General features: G+C 37.9%; 1 protein-coding gene across 1 annotated transcript; it reads left to right on the forward strand.

The window, feature by feature from the left end:
* Positions 1 to 26,704, forward strand: nxph1 (neurexophilin 1). Its single transcript, XM_056741427.1, has 2 exons — positions 1 to 420; positions 24,768 to 26,704. Exons 1-2 carry the CDS (start codon positions 367 to 369, stop codon positions 25,530 to 25,532), a joined length of 819 nt encoding a protein of 272 aa, XP_056597405.1. The 5' UTR covers positions 1 to 366; the 3' UTR covers positions 25,533 to 26,704.
* The last annotated feature ends 321 nt before the right edge of the window (positions 26,705 to 27,025 follow it).

The following is a 27,025-nucleotide window of genomic DNA, read 5'->3' on the forward strand; positions in this document are numbered from 1 at the left end:
GTGGCTCTACGCGCGCGATATAAAGCCACCGCTGAGTGACAGCGCGCTAGTGAAAAGCCTCTGTCCTTTTTACAAAGAGGACTAACGCCGCAGCCCCTCCAGGCAGCGAGACCATCGAGCATCTCCCACGACACCTCAATGAAATATGACTGTGCTTCACTCCTTGTCTGGATTAATGCCTATGTAATCGTTAATTTGCTCACCCTCCCTTATCTGTCAAGTTTAAAGCCTATTCTGTGATCATGGGGTCTATAGTGTCATTTTTGCCTAGGCTAAAGGTCTAAAGCGGATACCGGGTGGATCTATGTTCCTTACAGACAAGAGAAACAGCGCAGGGAAATTAGTGGAAGTTTGAGATAAGGGAGGATGCGGGCGACGTGTTGGTGTGCCGTCTTTCTCCTCACTCCGGCGGTCTACCTGGTAAGTGTCCTTTTTGTCAATTTGCGACCAGAATTTACAAACGAAATACGATCGTGAGTCTGGAAACGTTGCTGTCATTTTTATATTGAAAAATGTGGCACTTTAGAATAACACAAGGAAACCAAAGATCTTGCAGCAGGATGAATTTTGATCATATCAGGGTAATAAAAATAACTTTTTATGAATTGTTCTATTAAGTGTTGTTTGTAATACTTCACGTTTCGATTGTAATTAAATGTGAAACAGCCTCGGATGACGTGAGCTTACTAAAGGACTATATTCGAGTTGTGATTTTATTTATAAAATCCGTCTTGTGCGCGGACGACCCATCCTCAGCCTCTGAAGGTATCTCTCGAAAGGGACACACGAGCTGTTTTAGGATTTGACCTCGTGGGGGCGCCAAAATAAATGAAAATAGGCGAGTAAATGAAAGCGCAGTGACGGTCTTTTGGCCAGATGAGAGTGCCTTTGATTTTTACTATTCGGGGCCGATGATTGAAAACATGGACCCACATGTCTAGAACAAACTACTTTTTTTCTACAAATCAACAATCGCTTTATTAAAAAAAGTATTAAAAGTATAAAGACTATTACGGCTTGATTTTACAGAGGAATCAAATTAAGATGACCGATTCAGTTAGATGAAACTAAATATTTAACTAAAACAAATAAACAAATACAAATAACTAAACCTCGATGGAGGACATTTCACTTTTGTATTTATTTATGAACATGCACGTTAGACGAAGGCTACATGTTTGTTTAGAAGATAATAGAGGATTTTTCAATAAAAGGGATACATTTAACATTATAATAATATCATTCTAACTTATTTTTCCAAGTTTTTATTTTTCTTATTTTTAGACAGCTCGCGTATATGTACACAGGACGATGCTTAAACATTAAAGAAAAAGTTACATTACTTAAATGTCTGAAACATACTAGGCCACTTTAAACGTCCCACTCTAGGAAATTTATTTTAGGGTATACTTTATTTGTTCCTTAAATCTGCATTATGCTTTTCGTTAGAAATTATTTTGTCCTATTATTTATAAACTGTTTATAAAAACTAAACTTAATTACGTTTTCAAATAATACATTCGCAGCATGTAAAGTAACGAACTATAACCTTTTTAACTCCACCTTTTTGGTTAGTAACATTTCAAAGCGTGTTACAAGACATACATTTATCTCATATCAATCTGGCTGACCCAGCGTATATTTCAGTTTCATATTTTTTAAAATATCCTACCTTTTAAATTATTGTATGAATGTAATCGGAGATATGTTGATGTTTTTATGGTTCATGATTTCAAAATAGATATCAACATATTTAAAAGCGTATGCATGTTGTAACCACTTAACAAAAGTACTGTATAGAAGCATAGTAGATTCTTATGCGTTGTGGTCATGCTTTTTTAATGTAATGAATTTTACAGAGGCCAGAACAGTAACGCGCAGAATTTTGGGGACCTGCGAGTTCCCTGTTTTCCATAAGACACTTCATCACCATGGACAGCGCAGTCCGAAAGCCCTGTCGCATTCAATTCAATTATCTTCGCTCAGCTTGCTTTATTGTATGTGGATTTATATTTGAATTCATTTATAATATTTAGTTAAATTTTGTTCACTTTATATATTGCTTACTGTCACTGTTTCGGAGTAGAGCTACGGACATCACTAAAAGTAGGTTCATGTTCTCGTCTGCGAAACAAGAAAAAAACACCTTTATTTTACTTCACCTTTATTAACCTCGGCTGTCTTTTGCAAACGACACACACATGTCCATATCTGTTTATATATTCATAGGCTAATTTATCTTGCATCTCTTGTAACATTTTGGAGAGTGTGAAAGGCGCAATTGTCTTCTTATAAGCAAAGCCGTAAAACAAAATTCTCAAACTGAAATTGCTCAGTTTTCCTTTTCTGTGAATAACTACTAAACGAATTTTCTAAAGTGTTCTTTATTCACTCAATGGCGAAACATGTTGACGCTAAAACACACACACGCAGATGTTTAATTCGTGTGTAAAAAGACTTCATCTGCTAGGCCTATCCGCACCTACGAGGATTAGAGTTGAACTTGGATACTGTATTTCTCTTGTAAGTCTCTTGTCAGAACTTAAGCCTCTTGTCTGTGCTGGTTCGCCATGACCCCGATAAAGGCGGAACAACGGAGCGCCTGTGCGCCAGCCAACCCGACTAACCGCACTGCTCCAATGAGCGCACCAAACGCAGCGCGTCTTTATATACATCATGCGCACAGGTGTTTTTCTATTATCTTGTAGATCGAGGTTTTTGCTTATGTCTTTATTTAAATGTAGATACAGTTTTATAACATTTTCTTAGTAGGGTATACATGTTAATATCATACTACAAATATCTTAAAATAAATTTGCAGATCGTTTTTTGGCAGCTTGTAATTGGGCAGACTGAGTTATGTATGTATATATTTTAAACACCCAAATTCCCTGAGTTTTAGTTTCTCCAAACATGAATCAGCAGAGCACTTCATGTTTCATGTTAAATGCGCATATGATGCGTTCTAGATACAGATGTATCCAGCACAAACTCACCCTAAATAATCTAGGGTATGGAATAATCTTCAATTTCTCAGGTGTTTTTTTACCCTCGATGATTGTGTTTTAGTAGCTGCTCAGCCAGCTACATCCACTCCATTTAAGACTCCAGTGGAAAGCTATGGTCAAGGTCCGAACTAACCCAATTGTGTCTAATGATTGGTGAAGATGGCGTGAAATGGTTCAAGTAAAATTCCACGGCTCTTAGTCCATTAAATCTCATCTATGCTTCAGAAACCACTAGAATGCTCTTAAATCAGCTGAACTGAGCCCCGGAGGAGACATTATGACACATGGGCTGTCAGTCACTTTAAATAGGTTAAAAAGAAATGCAGTTTAACTGCCCTCATGAGGTCCTTTAAATGAATAACAACTTAACTGATACAATCAAGATTGTTCTGTTCTGACAAAACATAGGTTGAAAAAAAGTCATAACTCAACTGAACTGGCGACCATCATTAGTGTGTTCTCTAGTTCACAGGCAATGTCTGTACTTATTATATGCATACGAATGTGGTTCCTGTTAAATTGGTGTCTTAGTTGATGTGCATGTTTGGTACCCCCCACCCGCTCAATCCCAGGATAAGCCATGATTTTATGTGGACGCGGATGGGGTGAGTGAGTTAAGGCTGATTGATGTTAAGCTCTAAAGTGATAAAAAGGAACCGTGAGGTCTGAGATCCCAGGGCTGTATAGTTAGTGTGCAAAGCAACACAATCAACCGTCCTCCCATGGTGCGCGCAAACACACATTCATTGTTTAATAGACTTGTGTTCACATCAGTGCTACAGTCCATTTATCCCAACTCTGTGGGTTTCATGAAGTGTCTTCATATTGCAGTTAAGGACATCTGCATTATGTTAATGCATCTCTGTAGGTAATGGTACCATCAGCAGTTCTGCAGTAGATAATTGGAGAAACTAAATTCCAACACGTTCTGCAACGATCGCCACCAAGATGAGCTAAAAATGCAACTGCCAACTAAAATGCATTGAACACTGCATGATTTACACTATCATTGACCTGTGATCCTTTTGGAAACCCTAACGTGATTAGACAGGCATATGTGACCCTGTGAGCTCCGCTGGGCTTTGTAGAAGAGTGCACTTGTGCATTCATGTCTGTGTGTGAGTGCTGATAGCTGCACGGGGGCCGGTGACTGATGTTATGTCTTTGTAGGATTGACGTCTCAAGGTGCCCTTTATTTAGCAAGTGGATCCGTGGTGCTACACCTGTGCAAAGGGTGTTGCTCGAAAGCCTTGTAAAATGCAGCTTTCTAACAACACCCTCCACAGCGCAAACCGCTGCTTTTTTCCTATAGCGTGCTCATCGTTTTTGATGGCTGTGAATGAATAGAAAATCCTTATCGGTTGATGAGAAAGAATGGCTGAGAATGAACTCATTTGGAAAGCATTAGCTACGGTGGAGGATGTGGGTTTTTTTGGTGTCTTGAATAGCAAGTTCATACGACTTTTATTTTTCCAGTCTAGTATTACTTGAAGGGACAGTTCACCCAAAAACATTTTTTATCATTCATTCACCCCATGTTATTCAAAACCTGTATGACCTTTATTTTGAAGAATATTGGTAACCAAACAACATTGGCCCCCATTGACTTCCATGGTATGAACAGAAACATTTCTCAAAATATCTTCTAGTGTTGCACAGAAGAAAGAATCATTTACACGATTTGACTCATGCAAAGGAAATAAATAATGGGAGAATTTTTTATTTTTGTGTGAACTATCCCTTGAAATGTTGTTGTGGACTAGGCAATATTCATTGTAATATCTATGTCAAGTTTTTGTTTACCAATACATAAAGTTATTTAAAACTAAATGTTTGTTTAGTGTTTACCCGGCACGCACAATCGCTTGCAAGTTTCATTTAGAAACTCTTTCATCCTCTGACTCTCCACACACAGTCACAGACGCACGCATACGCGTACACATGCACGCAGTGTCAAGCTAAGGACATATAATTGGGTGGAGACAGGACAAGGTTGGTTTGATTTATTACCACAGTCTGTGCTCTTCTCTTCCCAAAACTGCTGCTGAATTTCAGTCACCTACACAGGTCAGAGGTCATCGCCGGACGCAACCCCAGAAGGGCTGTGGATCTGGAAAATTATACCCTAGACTGACCCGAGCCTCAACCCAATGGGCAATTTTCCCCGTTTCACTATATATATAGAAGCATTCTCTCAAATCCCATCCCCGTAGAGACGTGTGTGGTTAAAGGAACATTTCTAAATACTCCATGCAAAGCCTCCGGAGAAGCAGGAAGGACCAGATAACCCCAGCCTACCTCCCTTCTATCTTAAAATGCTATGGGACTCTGAAGTTTCTTTCATGCATTAAAGAGGCTGGAATTAGAGAGATGAAAGCGAAATCTCTGAGCCATAAACGTCAGTCAGACAACAATGGTGATGGATTACACCAACAGCACTTCCAGACTGTGTTTGGATACACGTCTGCAATCATGTCCCAAAGAGATGAGAAGCAGATTCGTAGTCGTGGCACCGAATTTAGGCTTGGAAAAAGGAGGTGTTTTCGTAATAGATAAAAGCACGTTAAGTTGGTGTTTTGGTTTTCATGGACTATCTCCTGCATGGTAAAATTGCTCTAAAACAGCGATCCTAAAAACTGGAACAGGAAGCGATGGAAAAGTCCTTTATGCTTCTGCTATTTCAGTTATTGCATTCAATGGATGGAATGACGATTTTGTTGGTGGATGACAATTATTACTCTAGGTTGCTGGCCATAGTTTACTAACTTTCAATCATTGTCTTTTAAAGTATTACCCATCTCTGCCTACAGGTGGAGCACTGTCACAAGTTCAAGTTGGAATGGTTGGAGATGGTCTTAACATGCAAGCATGTGATTGTTTTTGCAAATGTATGTTTGCTGCATTTCTAAATGTGGGCTATTTTTCGGTTTATATTTTGGCTTGTATTAGGTTTTATTTTTTCATTTATTTTTCGCTTGGCAAACTTAACTTCTTGTAAGGTTTTACTTTCCACAATGAGGTCAATATAGTCATCAGAACTAATCAATTCAAGCTATTTAATCTGTTTTAGGAGGAATATAATATTTCTCGTTCATTCTAATAAGTACTGAATGAACTATCATTTTAAAAGCGTTAAAATATACCATTCTTCAAATAGTTTACACGGGGAGAAAAGGAGCCTTTTGTTCAGATATTGATCACCCTTAATCAGAAAACTCAATCAAAGTAATAGACTCACTCCTTCTAAAAACACTCTACTTTCTAATAATCATTCAGCAAAATCATGTCTTTTTGCACTTTTCACGTAGATATATCAGAGCTGCTCAAACGCACCAACATGTGAGCACAATGGAAAAATTTGAAAAATGCCCAAAATTATTATTTTTTCATCATTTACTCACCGTCTTGTCATCTCAAATGTATGACTTCCAACGAAAATACAAGGAAGTCAGTCTCCTGTATGACTTTTGTGTTCATATGCATAACACAAAGTAATATATTTTGAAGAACGTTGGTAAACAAAAACGCTATTGGCCCCCATTGATTTCCAGTGTATGGATGGACACAAAACCTTTCTCAAAATATTATTTTGTGTTCCACAGAGGCAAGAGTCACACAAGTTTTGAAAGATAAATGAAGACAGAATTTTTTTTTGGGTGAACTATTCCTTTAAGAACTGTCCATTTTGATCAACATTTGCTAGTATTTCTAGTATCTAATACACATTTTTCCAGGTATAATAAGTAACAGGCAACCTCGTAATTGAACAGGCCTTTTGTATCTGACTGATTTTGTAAATCTTTACATTCTCGGTACTTAGATTTTTCTAAGAGATTTGCAACTCTGAGTTCATGAGCATGCACCCCTTTTGTTTTAACATCATCAGTCTGTCAACACAAACCTGCTGCTGATGTACATATAACAAGCTGCCATAGATGCTTACAGTAATAAGGCTCCTAAGATTTAGACACGGTAAACTTGGACAACACGTTCGCTTTTGTCGTCTTTGTGGAATTAATGAACTTAATTACATGGCATGTGTTCAAAACAACTGTACTGCATGGACCAAATTCAATAGATTTGACACAAAGCCACACTTTGTCTGCTTCAATCGCTATCCTGCATTAGGTGGCTCACCACTCCACCGCATATGCTAATAACTGCAGTCTATCTGTATGTTTAATGTGTGTGTGTGTAGGGAGGACCTGGTTTATTTTCAAAAGCCCCATTTATATTTCTTCTATTGAAATTAGTTTTGAGTCTGTCAATCAATACATTATACAACACACAATAATTTCTTATTTTTGAACTGTGTAGTTATACAGAGGTTGAAACTTGAGCTTGAGACGGACAGCATTGCGTGTGGCAAGTGCACGGGAACTGTTCATGACTGCTAAACAGGAACCGACCAATCAGAGGGCTTATCATTCTTCTTGTTGTGAATGGCAGCATTCCATTACATGGCTGGGGTCTGCTAGATTTCATTTTTTATTTTATTGATTTTCAGAATCACAATCACTCATCACCCAATGTGGGTATACAGCCAGCACAAGGTGTCTAGAAAAATCCTTGAAATGGAGAAAGAAAGACATGCTAATTTGGACGATGAAGGCAACATGACTTAAAAATAATAGTGACCAACACTTGGGTTAAAGGGACAGTTCACACAAAAATTTAAATTCTGTCATCATTTACTCACCCTTGAGTTGTGCCAAATCAGTCTAAATGTCTTTGTTCTGATGCACACAGAGAAATATATTTGGAAGAATGCTTTAAACCTAACAGTTCTTGGCCACCATTTACTACCGTAGGAAAAATTGCTTTACAAATTTATTTGTTTTGTTAAACACAAAAAAAGCATTTGGGAAACAGTTCTGGGCCTTTTTAACCAATTAATCCCACTATGGTAGTTAAAGGTGGTCAAGAACTGTTGGGTTACAGAATTCTTCGAAATATCTTTGGAAAACCACAGATTTGGAACAACTCAAGGGTGAGTAAATGATGACAGAATTTTTATTTTTGGGTGAACTGTCCCTTTAAGGCTGATGAAAGAACAATCCAGTGTTTTGTATTATGCTGTATTCTGCCTTTATCATTTTTCATGTTTCATGTTTTTTTATGCTTCTACCCTATTCACTTCATTAAATTCAGAGATTTAAACTCTCACAGTCTAGTAGATCTGTGTGAAAGGGAATGTGTGTGTGTAAATGTGTGAACACTACAATGACTAATATGCCAGTATGTCGTCTTTTTTTATATACAAAAATAAGAGATTAGTCAAAAGTTTGCAGAGTTATTATGAGAAGCACATCAAACGGAAACAGAATCATTTCCAGAAGGATAATTTAGTTTTTTTCGACAACTATTACTTTGTGTTTTTAATGTGATCTGAAATCTAGCAGTTGTAAAAAATAGGTCAGACAAAGAAGAAGAAAGTTTAAACAACAATAAAGCAATTTAACCAAAATAAAAATAGTTTTAGACTGAACACGCCCCTTTAGGATTTTTATTACAGTGCAATATTTTAATAATTAAATAGTTTTCATAAAAACCTAAGAATATAACATGCTTCCTACTTCAAAACTAATGGTTCTGTTCGTATATTGATTTTATACTCCAACTTAAGTTGCTTCTTGTGGGAACCAAAAGACCTCTTCTCCCCATGACCTGAGCTGATCTTTAACAAATGACACGACAAAGATCATACATTACTTTTGTTAATCCCAAAGTCATCTCAACTACACAGAGTAAAATCCCTGTAATTAATAGACATGTGAGGTTGCCATGGATGCTGCGTAAAAGTCAGAATATTTCATGGTTCTTCTAAAGCCGATAGCATTGCCTGTGACAGTGACTGAAGGCTGAGCGCATTACAGCGAGGTGATGGATGTGCTCTGTTCTCCGAGAGCGGCTCGAGCACCTCCGATCTGTCAGCTCTCAAAAGCCATTACTTAAAACATTAGCGTTGCCCCAAAGCAGTGGCCTCTCAGACAGAGAGAGACAGGTAAGCAGGATTCTCCTTACCATGGTCCTGTGGGAGACTGCTATAGAATAGAAGCAGGTGTCTATGTGTGAGAGCGAGAGAACGAGAGAGAGAGAGAGAGAGAGAGAGAGAGAGTGAGAGAAATAAAGAGAGAGCGTGGACTCTTGTGCGGTGACTGACAGCGCCACTCACAACCTGAATGGGTGACATGCTATGATGTGTTTTGCTCCCCTGTCCTGGCAAAATTTTATTCAGTGTCATTCAATTCTACTCGGTTTGATTTAATTTGATTGTACTGGAAGACACATTATTTTGTGAAACGTAGATGACAGAAGGCTCTGTTTAAAATGTGATTGTCTCCCTGACAATGTTTCACAGCCATGTGGTGTGATGCAAATGAAGGCGTTTTGGGTAGATGTAAGTTTTATGGAGTTTTATGATTTGCTTAACATTGGTTTATGACTCCTAGACTACGTGTCAGATAGATAAAATACGAAATAGCTGTTTTAAAGCGATATTTCACCCCAAAATTTTAATTGTACTCAGCCTCTTGTCATTTCAAACCTTTATGACTTTCTTTCTCGCACAGAACAAAAACATATTTTTTTATATTGTGAAAAATGTTCCTAAATAGCACTGGACCCCGTTCACTCCTATTGTATGACCAATGCAAGTGAATGAAGCCAACAACATTTTTCAAAGTATCTTTTTTTTGTGTTTTACGGAAGGAGAAAAGTCATACAGGTTTGAAATGACAAGAGGTTGAGTTAATGATGACAGAATTTTCATTTTTGGGTGAACTATCCCTTTAAAGTCAATATCACAGGGGATGAAAAGTGAATGCTTTTAGATTTTCTGATATAACTGAATAAAATCACTAAAAAATAACCTATTTATTTGAAGAAAAGAGACACAAAAAGAAAAATATATGAATTTGTAGCTATTAAAATCAAGGCTATAAGAGACCATTTCAAAATGAGTTTGTCTGATATTAAAATGTCCTAGTTATAGCTACAGTATATGTTAAGGGGAAAATTACAATTTTTGTTTCATTCTGAGAACAATTACCACAATATTTTTACCAAATTTCACCTAAAAATATTGTTTCTATTTGCATTTATTTGCAGAAAATAAAGAAACCGGTCAAAATAACAGAACTCTGTATTTTTTCCATCCTCAAATACTGCAAAGAAAACAAGTTCATATTCCCTTAACGCAATACAACAGTAATATTTGTACATGTATTTAGCAAAGATTAAAAAAATGTTTTATGTGACAACCTGGATTTTGTATCCCATTGTCTTTTCACATGGCTTTACTTCAACCGCTCTCTTGTCTGCTCTTCTTACTATTTTCCCTTCCTTATTCTGTTCAGAAAAGTGAAAACTGTTCAATGTTTTCATTTAATTGCTCAGACTATAAAACTAACAGCCTGTGGGTTAATTGAATGTGTTTGTGGCCTATAGGATTTTAATAGACAGCACAAATGCATCCTTTAATCTTAAATCTCACATACTGAGCGAATGGAGACGTATACTCTAGGGTCAACACTAGTTTACAGCACACAGTCTCCTTCAAGTTAATCTCTTTTTGGCTTTACTATCTTCACATCAGATAAGGATTTGAGAGATCTTTAATGTTCGCCCTGCTTGGATAATATTTAATAAAGTGTGTGTCTGCATGTGTGAGAGAGATAGAAAACATTGCTTGTACCAAACAAATATTATAAATAATAAATATACCAATATTCCTTTATTGTTTATGTTCAGTAAAACCAAATTTTATACAGTCGTTATTACAAATGTGCAAATATGCTCGACCACTACCGATAAATCACAGAAATGCAGGGAAAATCGGATGATGTCCTCCGGTAGGATGGAGAACGTCAGGTCTCTACGTGCTGGAGTAACTTCAGGCTTTACTTTGATGTGCTATTAGTCTGTGAAAGTGCATTAGAGCAATGGGACAGTGAGTCTCTGCAAGTAATACATAGTAATCAGAGCCCTGGAAAACCCAGAAGGAGGTTTCAGAAATTAGTCTCATAATCTCCACTTGACACACACATACACACACCCTCCAAAATATTCAGTGAGCATGTAAAAATCGGAGATCACCACAGGGAACATGACAGACAAAAGCAGACATGATTTTGAGTTTGACTTTATGTTAATGATACTGTGTGTACAAGGTGAACGAGACATCGTGTTCCCTCTTTTTTTATTTGGAACAATAATTTGTATTTTATATCATCTATGTGTGATGAATTACTTACATTTTTGTTTTGTTTATTAAATTGTTTATTAGAACAAACACACAATTTAGAGCTGTATTGTATTTATTTAAACCATTTTTAGAGGTCAAATTGTGGTTTAAGTGTTGTAAAAACTGGCTCCAATTGGTTAGAAAACAAACAGCTTGTATAATGCCCCTTTGTCGCTGTGACGCTTGTCTCTTGCTATGAGATTGTTAAAATGCGTTCCTAGCTTTGTTTGTCCTAATAACAGTTCGAACAAACTCTCCAGTGACTGACAAGAGACGGATGACGTGAGCCAGAGCCATTGATAGAGAGAGTCGCGTCTTCTACGTTGACTCCATGGAAGAGTTTTTTCACAGTTTCAATAGTTCCCGGAAGTCACTAGTAACGCATGGAGCTACGACTAAACGGACCAACAGAGGTAAACTTCTAACCCATTTAAAGACGAAAGCCACTTAATGAATAAAAAATTAAAGAAATAAAGCAATTAAATAGAAAACATAACTTCCTGCAACTATCTGAAGGCTCCATAAATCACGTGACAAGGCTCACAATAGTTCCCGGAAGTAACTTGTTACGCATGGAGCTGCGACTAAACAGACCAACTGAGGTAAACTTCTAACCAATTTATAGACGAAAGCCATTTTATGAATAAAAAATGAAAGAAATAAAGCATTCAAAGAGAAAACATTAACTCCTGGAACTATCTGAAGGATCCATGAATCAAGTGACGCTCCAGCGTTTTGGACTTCCGTTGGCAGAACTCTCTCTCACAATGGCTCTGATGTGAGCTCCGGTGCTTTATTCCCATTGGTTGTCGCTCGCTAAAGTCACTCATCATTTGCATAAAGTTGAACAATTCTAAACTTTGTCGCTTGACTCCTGTCGCTGGACACGCCCACTTTCTGTCGCCCACGCTCACTGTCGCTAATGTTTCCGGAATTCGCCGAATCTCCGTTGAAATTAAGGAGATTGCGTGGCTTTTCCACAGCTAGTTGCTGACGGACTAAACTGGATATAATATGTATTTTTTTTATATTAGATCAAATTTAGCACCATTGGACTAAAGTAACAAAAACCAATGTCTTTAATATGTTAACAAGCACTCACAACATAGACGCCCCAATACACAGTGTGAATTCAATGCTCAGGAGGTATAAAATAGGCTACCTACTGCTGTTCAAGACGTTTTTCCTCTTTTATTACGGAGTAGTAGCTGAAGAATGGGGGTCACCTGTTAAGTGCTATTAAGGACGTGTACATGAGGGAAATTTGTCTATGGAGAATAACATTTCCTATCGGAAGAATGGAGGCTAGGCGTTGGCCCTCCCTGTGAAATTGTCAGAGATGATAGCAGCGCGTGGCGAAACCATTTAAGGTTAAATCTAGCATACAAAATCCACTTTCATTTGTAATGCTGCTGCTTTCCTGCTCCACAGCAAAAGCAAGTCATTTTGAATTAATCTTTTCTGCTTCCCCTCTCTCCTGCATTCTCAATCGCACACACACACACATGAACACACATTCTTGCTCTCTTTCTCTGCATCTGTTTGTGTTTAGGCTATGTGAGAGAAGGAGAGAGAATAAGAATCACTTATTACTAAATAGCCCATAAAGTCAGTCAGCTGGCCATTTATGAATTCTTGTACCTATGGTGCATCATGGGAGTTCTGTTTTAAACTCTTCCTGTCAAGGTTCAGCCACTTTAAAGAATATTACTTTGTAGTTAACAGCTCTTGCTGAGCATGCTCGACTTTTTAAAGAAATGTGTCGTTATGTACTTGTTCATAAGTTAAAGAAACACGATGATAAAGCATTGTCTGAAATTAACACTGACCAGTGTCAAATGTGCAAGAAGTACAGTCAAAATATTATGAGTATTGGTATAGTAAAATGTTTAATGTAAAAGTGTATTTAGTAGTATTAAAAGATAATTGTATACTATATGTATACAATATTACATAAGTCAAAGTGGTATTCAAATGGTCTGATATGAAAACTGTATGCAGTCTAAACAATGCTGGGTTATTTTTTAACCCAACCGTTAGGTTATAAATGAATCCATGCTGGGTTGTTCCATCCCAAAATGCTGGTTTGTTTTAACCCATTGTTGGGTCAACATTTTCTGGGATACTTTATCCCAGCGGTTGGGTTTGTCTCGTTTTTGACCCAGTGCTGGGTTGAAAATAGCCCAGCATTTTTTAAAGTGTCAGTAAGCTAAAACAGTCCCTGAAAAACATTGTGAATACACTTCACTCAAGCCACTCAAGCACTACTTGTTCATTTTTTTAAAGACCAATATATGAATACTGTGCTCTTCTGCATAAATAAGAAAAGTGTGTCTGTTAGATGTGGCATGAATCAGGACAGTAGATAGTCAACATAACCATATGTAAAACATCCTCTCTGGATGCTGAAGTCTTATCACACCATCAGCTTTCTTGGGCAAGATTTAAAACTGAACCTTTTGCATGTGGTATTCTTTTTCAAACTAACTTCTTAATGGTGAAAGAGGTCTTTCACTAAAGAAATATTGTGAAATGTATATGTTTTTGCATGCATAAATGTGCCCGGCTTTGTTTAGCCTACAGTGTCTCGTGTATCTCTCTTTCGGGAGGCTTTATTATGTGAAGTCTTTCATGCTGTTAATATCTATGAACCTGAGCAAAGAAGCAGTCAGGTTCTCTAGAGCCGTTGAAAGTGAACTTCAGACTGTGTTCTGTTTAAAGAGGTGCAATCGGGCAACATGCTTTGAATGGAAAGCAATTTAGCAGAGGGTAATTGAAGGGAAATGATAAGCTCGGCTGTCTCAGGATTGCTTAAATTTCATTAGGGAGTTTTTTTTGGGGGGATGGCTCCTCTGGTGTGACTTGTGTGAAATTGCTAAAGTGTTTATCACGAGCGCCTTTGTAGATTATTGGCTTCTTTTAAAGCAAGCACCTTGTGAATTATTTTTACCTTGCTTAATGTTATTTCTTTTAGAAGATGAATTCATTTTTTATCTTTCCGGAGAGCACTCTTGTTCTTTAAAAAAGTACTCGAAAGTTAGGAATACAAAAAAAGTAATAAATACTTTGTTCTTCGATTGTTTAAATGAATTAAAATAGATGATTATTACAGATGACAATAAATGCAATAAAGTGGCCATATTTCTGAACGGTATTGTTATAATTACATGTAAAGTGAATGTAGTCGCTTCATAATCAACAAGATATTATGATGTGTTTACAGTGATTTGTATTTTAAAATGAACATGTTTTTTTGGCCATGTACTGTATGAAATACAAGATATGCCATAATGCAATGAGTCAGATATTGAGCTGGTGACCAATAAGGAAATGCTCTATTTCTTTTTATTTTGTGCTTTACGTTACAAAACATCCCATAAATGTTCAATAATATTCAGATGGGGTGATTGGAGGCACCATGGGAGATGCTTCACTTTATCACAGTGTTCATGAGACCACTCTGGAGAATATGTGGGTGTTATCATCCAAGAATATGAGATTGTTATGTGAAAGCAGTGTTTTCACAACAGGGTACTGTAAAACTGCCTCATGTTCATTGGTCGGTCTATGACCACGCAGAGCGATCTTTGATTTTAGATCCCCCACTGTGTTTTACAAGCGGACAACAGACGTCATGGGTTGAATACAACCTCTGGCTTTCTCCAGATGTAAACTGTGGGAAATTCTATAGAGGCAATGGATAGGAAGATGGTCCTTAATATCGTATCAGGTTTTTTTTACATTGCTCTTGGATGCAAGAGGTTTCCAAAGAGCAGAAGAGCTTTGTCAATGCAGTATTTTTGTGGTACTTAGTTAATATTCTGTAAAAGGACTTCCATTATTGCTAGCTTTGACTGTTTCTTTTTGCTGATGCACTTAATTCATGTTAAGCATGTGCTGTCATTAGTTTTCAGTTCACACTTTATTTTTTAAATCAATTCCTGAAATTTCAATGCAAAGATATAAAAAAGATTTGAATGCTATACACTGTAGGTTATTACATAGTATATAATATATATATATATATATATATATATATTAGTAATATAGGCTATTAGATAAATCACATGTCTCTGAAGTATACTGTAGATAGGTTATTTTCATTATTATTACCATAATATTATGCATAATAATAATATTATCATCATTATTTATTTATATTATTATTATTGATTAATATGTTTTATTGTTTTACCATTTAGAATAATAGTAACCAAAATAACAATTGAAAACATTGTCACATTTTCCTAGAATTTTATGAAGGAGCTTTTTTGAGGTCTCACCCTGAAATGTTTGTTAAAGAGTATTGAAGGAGTTCTAATTTATTCCAAGTTCCTGTTGGCTGTTTTTCCTCATTATGTTGTAAAAGGTATCCATTTAAAAAAACGTTTCAAAACAATGTGATATTTTTTCACAATTATATTTTTTGTCTATAAAACAAATTTCATTTCAGCACATTCTACAAATCAAAAGGTTAATATTTATATATTTATTAATTTATATAAATATAAACAGGTGTTTAGGTAAATCTATAATTTTGTTTTCATTCTTTAAACTACATTGCTCTCAAATTCCTAATTAAAGCCGTTTTGCAGAAAAAGAAAACTGGACAATCTAGTGAAAATAACAAAAAATGCTTTAAACATTTTTTAACCTTGAGTACAGCAAGAAAAACAAGATCACATTCATTTTAAACAACACAATACAAATTATTTCTCTTAACTTCAAATTTATATTTGATGGAACAATCTTGGTTTTTACTCACAGCTTTTCAAGTGTCCATGACTGACATGCTTTATCTTTGTAAGTCAACATTTTAATAATTAAATGGCATTCATCATTTCAATTGTAGTTTGGTATATACAGGCTATGTAGATTTTTTCAAATATTTCAACCATAATAGTTGAAGCATCACATTTAGACCATTTTATTTTGCTGTATGTAGTTATGTATTCTCTACACAAAGTTACATGGTGAAAATGAAACTGACAGGGCCAATCTGGCCCCGTCTCAAATGTATATTTTTCGGTGTGCTGTTCATTTAAATTTTAATCATATTGCTCCGAGTACAGTTCAAAAAAATGAAAATTATACAGATCTAACCCAAACATCAGTGATTGCATTGTGTATTCATAATGTTTACATGAGCAAATAAAGCATGAGCCTTCTATCAGGAAAGCCAATAGCATTAGCTAGAAATGATTGCTTCTGCTTTACCTGTCACAGAACAGATGAGAGTGAGATGAGACCGGGCTGTTTTTATCAGAGCGCGAAGAGCTGTCGTCAGGTTAAAGTAGCACTGGCAGATACTGTAAACTGTAAGTAGCCCTGTCAATGGCCCGGTCCAATAGACACGAGCATATTGATCTGACTTTCAGTTAAATATCCCTCGAGGGGATCTCATGATAGCTGCTTCTGTCTTTTTTACACACCTCTCTCTCTCTTTCCCTCTCCCTCTCCCTCTCCCTCTCTCTCTCTCTCTCTCTCTCACTTGACTTGCTTATCACATTACATCCCCAAATCAATGCAGCACTGTAGCACACAACAGGCCGTCTGTAAAACGCTTCCACGCATTCCGCAGTATAGAGACAGCATCGAAACGCCGCCTAGTTTCTCCTCGCCCGAATTATTTGTGTCCTCAACCCCTAAATCATATTGATTAAAGCTTGTCACGGATTTGAAATGAGGTCCTGTGGGGTCACTTGCAGCAGAAATGGCAGTTTATTGGATTACAGGCTTAATTTGATTTTGAGGGACGAGCGTGCATTATAATGGCGGCCCCCGGAGAGCGTTCCTCTTTACCTGACTCTTGAACCCTCTTACCACTCCAACCGATAAGAAGAAACACACACTTCTAAATACACTTCACTATACAAAAATCTGACATTTTCTGAAATGTGAAGCCTCCTGTTCTTCTCGGAGAGATCATTCATTTTGTGTATGTGGATATGCACCTGTGTATGGCTTGACATCCTGTATGTTGTGAGACCAGCCAAGAGTCCTCATGAGGAAAACAGACTTATGCTGTCGATGTATTATCGATGTATTATCAATTTTGTTTATTTTGTGTTTTCTCTTCTTTTTTTGCCAATACATTACACTTAATATACAACAAGTGTTGGGTAGCAGAGAGAAAGAGTTGGTAACCATTGTGAGTCTTAAAATAAAGTTGAGTGAGTGCTGAGCACAATATTATCACAAGTGTAGTATTATGACAAAATTGTTAATCATGTTTTAAATATCACGATTATTGTCCAAACCAGTTGTGCATCAAACGTCATGAAAGATTAAGCCAAAGCAATTCGATCGCCCCCTGGTGTCTGACTGGAGTATAGGTCAGTAACCCAGCCCTTTTCAAATGGGACTTCAGGCTAAAAAATATCTTTACACTACACAAATAGCACTTCAAAAAAAATTTTTTTTTAGATTCTTTCCATCATTTTCGTTACTTCTTATAACGCTGATGTATGTTCTTTTACAAGTTCTTTTATAAGATGTTACAAAATTGGGGTGTGACGAGTCAGACATGATTTGTTTGTTTGCGATTGAGTTTGTGAGAGTAATGGTCGGGACCTTGAGCTCGCAACTCCACAGTTTTTCATTTTACTACAGAGGAACAAGAATTGTTCACGTTGTTCATCTCTTTTATGGTCACTACCGGTATATTGCAAATCAGGGTGTATAAAATATCAGTAGCACATCAATACAAGCCAATAGAAAATAGAAAATGTTTTTTTCAAAGCGGAGATGCCTTAATGTATTTTTTCTGTTCTTTTATATTCATGAACATCATTTTACACAATATTTGGCTTTTTTGCAACTATTTTTACAGCTGCCAATGGGTAAGTGTCAGAGGGACATACAGGATGTGACATCATTTCATTTGTTAAACACACCCAGGCACACAGCAAATGATGTATTCAATTCACATCACTTCTGTTTGAAAGCACCAGTGCCTCACAATCATCATTTTAGTTTTCGGAAATACTTTGATATGGTTTCCAAATAATAAATATACAAAAATCTCTGCCCTTTACCATCATGCACCTTACAAACAATTACCCTCTCAACACAACCCGTCTGTCTCCTGCACATGTAGCTACCGCAGGTGTCTAATGGCACAGTATAGATCCAGGTCTGAAAAAAAGAAAAAATCATTTGGAGAAGAGCAGCACAGCTTCAGTTTATTATTCCAGCCTAAAATCTCATTAAGTGTGACATTGAGGATTAGTTCAGAGGGAAAGCGGTAGAGAGCGAAGTCTCCCGCAAATAGCTGTGAGGAGAGTCGCGCTGGCTTTTGTTTGCCATCATTAATTCTGCGCTGTAGTGGCTAAGAGGAAGGCCCCGAATCACTGATCAGAGGAGGCCCCCCGAATATGACAGCGAGACAGGTGCCCTCTCTTCCTCCCTCTCTTCCTCTCTCTCTCTCTCTCTCTCTCTCTCTTCTAGCACACTCGGTTTTCCTCTCTTCGTCTTGCTGCGTCTGTGTTCTCCTCTCTCGCTTTCTCGGCTCTTAATTGGGGTGATTGGGCGGCGGGGCCATCTGCGATGCTGACAAAGGGAAGCCTGCTTTGATTTATGGAGCCTCAGGCCACATTAGTCTCAAGATTTCCACAGTAAATATAAGCGCTGAGCAGTGCAGTTGGCTCAATAAAAATCTGCATTGCTCAGGAAGAGGACTGTGGGTTCCTTCTTGGGAATAAAACTATTGCGATGAAGGCAGATTTACATTTTGAGGGTTTCAGAGAAACCACGTTTTATACTTTTATAACATTTCAGCTTTTACATTTTAAGTCCATCAAATGTGTTTCTTGAAGTACAAAATGTTCATAGGACCACTTTCTACCAGCTCTGGCGGTTTTCACTACCTGTAATGGGATGCTTGACCCAAAAATGAAAATTCTGTCATCAATTACATTTTTACCTTCAAGTTTTTCCATATCTGTATACATTTCTTTGTTCTGATGAACACAGAAAATTATATTTGGAAGAATGCTTATAACCTAACAGATCTGGCCCCTATTGACTCCTATATAGGAAAAAATACTGTGTCATTTCTTTGTTCTGTTGAACACAAAAGAAGACATTTTGAAGAATGTAGGACAGCAAACAGTTCTGGGGCACTTTTGACTACCATTGTATTTTTTTCTACTATGGTAGTCGATGGGGGGCAAAATCTGTCTGGTTATAAGCATTCTTCCAAATATCTTTCTCTGTGTTAACCAGAACAAAGACCTTTATACAGATTTGGAACAACTAGAAGGTGAGTAAATGATGACAGAATTGTCATTTTTTTGGGTGAAGAAGTTTCCCTTTAAGACTTATATGTAAATAAGCGCTTAAATAAAATTGCATTGTTTACATACTGTATTAAACTGCACTCCTGTTAGTTTCACTGTACTGTTCCACACTTTTGTAACTTTTCTCTCACATAAAATCTAGTTATATAAAATAATGTAAAGCTATCGTGCACCAATTAGCATTGCAGTCCTATTTTCGACCCGTATTCATTACTGTGCTACTGTGCCTTTAAGACTTAAATGATCTGTAAGAATTGGGAGACATCTTTGCATTGCTAAAGCGATAGTTCACCCAAACATGAAAATTATGTCATCATTTACTCACCCTCGCGTCATTTCAAACCTGTAGGATTTTCTTTCTTCAGCAGAACACAAAATATATTTTGAAGAACGTTGGTAACCGAACAACATTGATTGCCATTGACTTCCATCGTGGGGTTTACAAAACCACTGAGACATGTCTCAAAATATCTTTTTTGTATTCCACAGATAAAATAGTCATATGTTAATAAATAAATGGGTGAACTGTCCCTTTAAGAATATATCTACATGGTATGCAGAATGGGATGCTCTGCTGTTCTGTTACCATCCTATTTCAAACTATCTTCTTTACCAGTGTATCAGGGGAGCCCATGTACATTGTTACAAAACCACTCGCTGATATACACAGCGAGCGTGAAAGGCCGCTTTAATGGTGCGTCTAACAGCCTTCTTACAACACCATTAGGTGGTTCTAGTGCATGGTCACAGCCTGATATAACAGGGCTGCTTAGCAGCTGTCCAACACTTGCAGCAAGCCTCTCGTGTCTCGGCCCCAACGGCCCGTCCTAAAGCACGGTGCTTAGTTATGTCGCTAATAGGCCTGTGCCACGCTTCAAACTCCTCCAAGCCAAACTCACGCGGCAGGCAGCGTGGAAGGGGGTTAGCAGAGCCTGCGAATGCTTTGTTTGCAGAAGTGGATTCGCTCGAAATCCGTCTTCATTTTTGCTGTTTTCCTGTTCATTTCTCTCGGTATGGGGGAACTTAATATTAGCGTCTAGATATTGGGTGGAAGAGAATTGCTTTAATGTAAGTAGATATGCACCGTTTTATCTCATCTCCCAGGCAGGCTCTAAATGTTATTTGGGTGGTTAACCAAAATGATGCACCGGACTTTTTAAGGCATACTGTTTGAGGTTTTGGCCTCGACTTAAGGGTTTTATTGATAAGAGCTTTTTTTCAATGGAATGTTTATGTCGGAAGGATGTTAGGATCTTTATCGGGTTTTAATAATTTTGTTTTCAATGTATTTCTGAGATAAAGTAAGCGGTGTAGTGTGAGCTCAGGGTCACTGGTGTCTTTTCTCTACTAGTTATATCTTTTTTCTCTGCTCATTTTAATATTATAGGTGTTTCTCTTATCATTCAAACCTGTATGACTTTCTTTCTTCTGTAGAGCACAAAAGAAGATATTTTGAAGAAGGTTGGAAATCAAACTTCCGTAGCCATTAACTTCTATTGCATAGACACAAAATCACTACAAGTCAATGGGTATCAAATAACTTCTTTTGTGTTTTGCGGGAGAAAAAAGTCATTCAGGTTTGAAATGACAAGAGGGCGAGTAAATGATAGAATTTCTTATTTGTAGGTTAACTACTGTGTCCTTTTAAGAGAAACTGCTTGTAACTATAGAAAAGAAGTGGACATTTGTTGTAAAATGCTATATTGTTATGAGTAACTTACTAAATCAACTGTCAATGCAATCAATGTGTCAATAAAGTAAAAACAACACCAGTTCACTGTAGTTGATATATTGATGCATATTTATACTTTAATTAGAGCAAATTAACATTCAAATGGAAACACAAATGTGCTGCAATAACGTAATTACATTTTGAGAGTAAGCATGTGTAATTATTCTATATAATCTCCTATCATTTATTACCAACAAAATCTCGCTCTTTATGCTAGACAAGCATCTTGCTGTCGGGAGAGCAGCCATATAGCGCGGACTTCAAGGTTAAATGCGGTCAGTGGTGTCGAACTGCTCGCTACATTTTTTATTTGCTATTTTGCAGAGTGTAATTTTCAATTAAAATCTGTCACACATTTGTACGCCATGACTTTTTGAAATTCACAAAAAATATGATATTTGGCACCTTCAAAAAATCAACTCTGCATCACTTACATGAGACTGTCTCGACATCTCTGTGTAAATGTGTTCAGTGCGAAGCAATGATCCTCATTTATTTTTTACATTTATTTATTTGGCAGAAACTTTTATATAAAGCAACTTAGAGTTTATTCAGTCAATACATTTTATCAGCATGTTTGTTCCCTTTGGAATCAAATCCATGACTTTTACTCTTCCAGTTGTTAGCTCTTATGATAAGGTGAACAGTCTGTCCTGCAATACTTCCATTTTTAAAGCCTGTCAGTATTGACCAAAGTTGGATCAGTTCTCTTACAGTTCTCTTATAGGATTATATCAAACTTCACTGAAGTTTTTAAAGTATTCAGACTCATTAAGATCCACACCATGCACACAAACTGTCCAATCCTGCTCTTGCTGACCTGATGTGGTGTAGCGCCTAGGGGAGCCCAGCTGTTTGCGCCTGCCTGGCTGGCTGTCAGCGGGTGAGGAGGGAAGGGCTTGGCCGTACTTCCCCCCGAATGTGTTTACCAGATGCACTGTTGCCTCAGGTGAGCAGTGCAGCTGGCTCCATAAAGCTCCAGCAGGCGAGCTGGATCCACGCCCACCATGGAAAGACAGGCTGGACAGGCCACGGGTAACGTTTAGACATCCGCTATGTGCGCAGGTTTGATGCCCAGGAGAACTGACTCCAGGCCAGTGTGTAGCTGTCTGTGAGTGAGCTTTTTGAGTAAGCCAGCAGTGCAAAGACTAGACGTTAGAATGAAGTACGATAAACAGCTTAGCCTTTTTTAGGGGGCATTAGGGTTTTATTTAATATAACAAAAATTATTCAGGGTAGTATTATGCATTAGTAGTTAATATTAAAAAGAAAAAGCTAGGTAACACTATCTAACAATTACTAATGTTACCAAACAGAACCTTAAAGGGATAGTTCACCCAAAAATAAAACATGGTCATTGTTAGTTTATTTGAATTGCTTCTGTGGACCACGGAGGAAGATGCTTAGAGAAATGTCTCAGCTGTTTTGTGTCCATACACTGGCACTCAATGGGGTCCAGTGTTGTTAGGTTACCAACATTCTTCAAAATGCCATCTTTTGTGTTCTGCAGAAGAAAGAAATTGGTACAGGTGTGAAATTAAATGAGAGTGATGAAATTAAACGAATTGAGTTAACAGACCCTCTTATGTAACCGAATGATGTCTTTATTCATGCACCCTTGGTCGCATCCGACCTTTCTAAGCAAACATGCATGCTGTTCTTTTTATTTTCTGTAATTTACATTAACTTTGGTTTAAAAGGAACATTTATGACCACACTTATTAGAAAAAAGCACAATAAATATAGTTTGTACCACTTCCAATTCCAAGCCTTCTGAGGCCAATATGAAAACTTTTGTGTGAGACACAAGACCAGAACCAAAGTTTGATAATATTTTGTCATTGCAGTTTTGCTTTATTCAGGAGAGAGCAAATAACCATGATGAATACATAAAGAGGAAAGGAAGTTTTTCCCTCAGCATTTGGTTAAAACAAGCTCTGATAACCACACCATAAAGACTCATTTATCAATGTGAGAAGCCCTCCCATTCGGTCAAGCTGCAGTGAGCGTCACATAAAATAACTTCTTGAAACGTGCTCAGCCTTGGCCTGTTTGCATTGCCTCTTCTTTAATGAGCCATAAATAAATAATAACTCTGTCTTTAATCATGTTCCCAGAGTGCAAAACATATTACTTGTGCTTTAGTATGGGTCAAGGCCTGACTGCTCTCTTACTCCACACATGAGGAAGACTAATTGATCTGCATTAGTCTGAAACATATTTAAACTCTTTCCCTAAGGCTCTTCATCATTATGAAGTGTGTGTGCTTGGCGACAGGTAAAGGTGCATGTTTCGCACACCTCTGTGAATTGCATAAGGACTTACTGAATTTTTTTGGGTTAAAATTTCATGTCATTCAAAATCTGTATGTCTCTTCTGTGTAACACTAAAGAAGATATTTTGAGAAATTGTTTTTGGGTCCATACAGTGGATGTCAATAGAGTCCAATGTTGTTTGGTCACCAACATTCTTCAAAATAATTTCTTTTGTGTTCTGCTCTAGAAAGAAAGTCATACAGGTTTGGAATGACACGAGGAAATATTGCTAAAAGATTTTTCATTTTTGTGTGAACTATCCCTTCAACGTGAGTCCTGAGATCTAGTCCACAAGATTTCCAGCAATCCCAAGGATTTTAAGTTAAACCTCTCTTCATTTGCATTTTGAAACACTCTTAACACTCCGCTATCGATTACCTTTCGGTTTCGCAATGTGAAATCTTTAAGTGAGCCGTGCGGCCCCGCTCCCTCACCCGACGCTGTGTTTAAAACGGACCTGCATCGGCCTTACGCTCGCACGTGCTGTGAGGCAATTCTGTCCAAAGGGTCAGCGTGATTGGTAGCGAGACCTTATTTTCTAACTATCGATCCCAGGGGCAACCCTCGAGATGCAAAACCACCGCAAGACGGATCTGCTGTCAGGTCTTACAGTAGAAATCAGGCAATCAATGTCACGTAGCTCCGCCAGGCCCTGTATGAACCTAATTCCACTCATCGACACTAAATGGAGAAAACCCAGTGCCTCATCAATCATCAATTCAAGGAGCACTGGCTGGTTAATAGTCTGCTTTTTACTCAAAGAATACTGACTTTTATTATCAGGGAGAGCGGCGGAGGTTTCCTCCTCGACATTGTGCGGTCGGGGAGGAGTCGCAGGACAATGGCGTTGCGAGTTTGATCGCTGTATTCTTTTTCTCATTTGCCACGCTCCGTTTCATTTCCCAGAAGGGTCCTGTCATCTAGCACCGTTCCAAATTGAAGCTTGCAGGCTTGATCGATTATCTTTTCCCCTCCCAAATCCATTTGATGTGCCTGTTTAGTGGGAGACTACATGATTGCGTGTGGTTGAGTGGTCAATATCTCCTGAATCAAAGAGTAACATCCACCTAATTCTCTTTTCTGTCATGAAGCATTAAATAAAACGCTCATTTGTTGTGCATTAACATTTTAACACATAACCTAACATCATCTTGATTTCGCTTTCAGGTTTCAAGTGCCCAAGGTTCCATTCCGGGGAAGTCGGAACTGCTCAAATCAGGAAGCCCCAAGTCGACACTAAAGCACATATGGACAGAAAGCAGTAAGGACTTGTCCATCAGTCGGCTTCTATCACAGACTCTACACGGGAAGGAAAACGCAACAGCCCTGGACCTGCACTATGACGCTCCGGAGCCTTACTCTGAACAGGATCTGTGGGACTGGCTGAGGAACACCACCGACTCGCAGGACTCCAAACCGAGAGCCAAACGGCGGCCGATGGTCAAGACCGGCAAGTTTAAGAAAATGTTTGGCTGGGGAGATTTCCACTCCAACATCAAAACAGTTAAACTCAACCTTCTGATCACCGGAAAGATCGTCGACCACGGCAATGGCACCTTCAGCGTCTACTTCCGCCATAACTCCACAGGTCAGGGCAACGTGTCCGTCAGCCTTGTCCCGCCCACCAAAATCGTGGAGTTTGATTTGACGGCGCAGCAGTCGGTCATCGACGCCAAGGATTCCAAGTCCTTCAACTGCCGCATCGAATACGAGAAGGTCGAGAAGGGCTCCAAGAACACGCTCTGCAACTTCGACCCGTCCAAGACATGTTACCAGGAGCAGACGCAGAGCCACGTGTCCTGGCTCTGCTCGAAGCCTTTCAAAGTGATTTGCATTTACATCTCCTTCTACAGCACCGACTACAAGCTAGTCCAGAAAGTCTGCCCAGATTATAACTACCACAGCGATACTCCTTATTTCCCTTCTGGCTGATGGTCGCTGCTGATGCCGCCATGTGAAGGACCAAAAGAAGCAAAGGATGGAGCACTCTCCCCCATCCATGATGAATACATGTTCCCTAAACTGTTCCACGCTCACATGGCCCGGATGATTTCAAACAAACTCGGAAAAAACTGAATTTGGCTATTTGCACAAATCCCACCAATTTGTTATTCATTTGGAGTCATTCATTGTTTGGCGCTAGTTTTCATTAATAATTGAATTCTGTTTAACTTATTGTTTATATTTTAGGTTAATTTTAGGTTATTGTTGTATTACTGGGCTGTTGCTTATAAGAAAACCCACAATTGAGGGAGTAGCAGATTTCGACATTGTGTCCTGTAATTTTCACATTTCCTTTAGAATCGTCCTAGTGCAAGTGCTTGTTTTCTTTTGTTGAATTAGTTTCTTTGTTCAAGTAATTATGTGTTTCTTAGAACTGCCAGAGGCCACAAGTGTAGACGTGACTTTTTTTGTTTAGCCAGTAGTTTGCCTCAAGGTTGCGGGAGAATTTTTTGCCATCAGAATTTTAATGTTTCCTCCCCTGCAAACTTTAAAACAGCCGTGGACGCCACACGTTCCTGAATTATTTCTCCCAGACAAAAGCCCGAGTGAGACCCAAAGATAAAGTGATATATTTATGGCGAGAGCGGCTTTGTTCTGACGGTTACAAGCAGGCCTTAACTGCAGGCATGTTTTCTACCTAATAAAAAGAAAAGCTGTACTGTAATAATTCTGGATTGTTCCTGGATAGATCCAGGAATGGCGGGTGGGCTTGCTCATTGTCACTTATAATACACTGTAATGTAATGAATTCTATATCTTAGAGCCTAATTTTATGAATGGTTTGTATTGTACATAGTTGATCCTGATGGAGCTGCTTCTGTATATGCCTTTATTCCATGTCTGTTAACCCAAACCCTACCCTCTCTCTATCTCACTTTATCTCTCTCGGCACCCCATCCCATATATGCTTGTTCTTGGTTCTCGGACAAAGAAACTGATGTTGCTGATGTAGATGTGAACTCCATGAACTCCATGCTCGTGTACAGGGGCTGTAAAACTGTCAAAATATATATTAGAAGTACTTATCATCTGTATGATTATGTTTACTTTCAGGGGAACAAGGGGATGGAGATGTACAAATGAATAAAATACTGAAAGTTTATCAGGTGAAATCTTTGTTATTGTGAGTTATTCAGAATGCACTGGATGTCTTATGTTTGTCCAATATAATATTTTATACTAGCATCAGGTTCCATACTGCAAACTCTATGGCATGAGTAACTAATACTGAAACATTATCAAAATTGTTTTTAACCAGTCTTAATTTGTCTATGGGCTGTTAAAGGACTCATGCTATTTTAAGTTTTTTTATTAAACGTAATAGAGTTTGATATATTATAAACTATAAACAAAAATACTTTCTCTCCACTCTATGAAAAAACGTTGGGGTCACAGCCAGGAAACAAGGAGCAATTACAATA

Source organism: Triplophysa dalaica, chromosome 25, assembly GCF_015846415.1.
Source record: "Triplophysa dalaica isolate WHDGS20190420 chromosome 25, ASM1584641v1, whole genome shotgun sequence".
Taxonomy (NCBI): domain Eukaryota; kingdom Metazoa; phylum Chordata; class Actinopteri; order Cypriniformes; family Nemacheilidae; genus Triplophysa; species Triplophysa dalaica.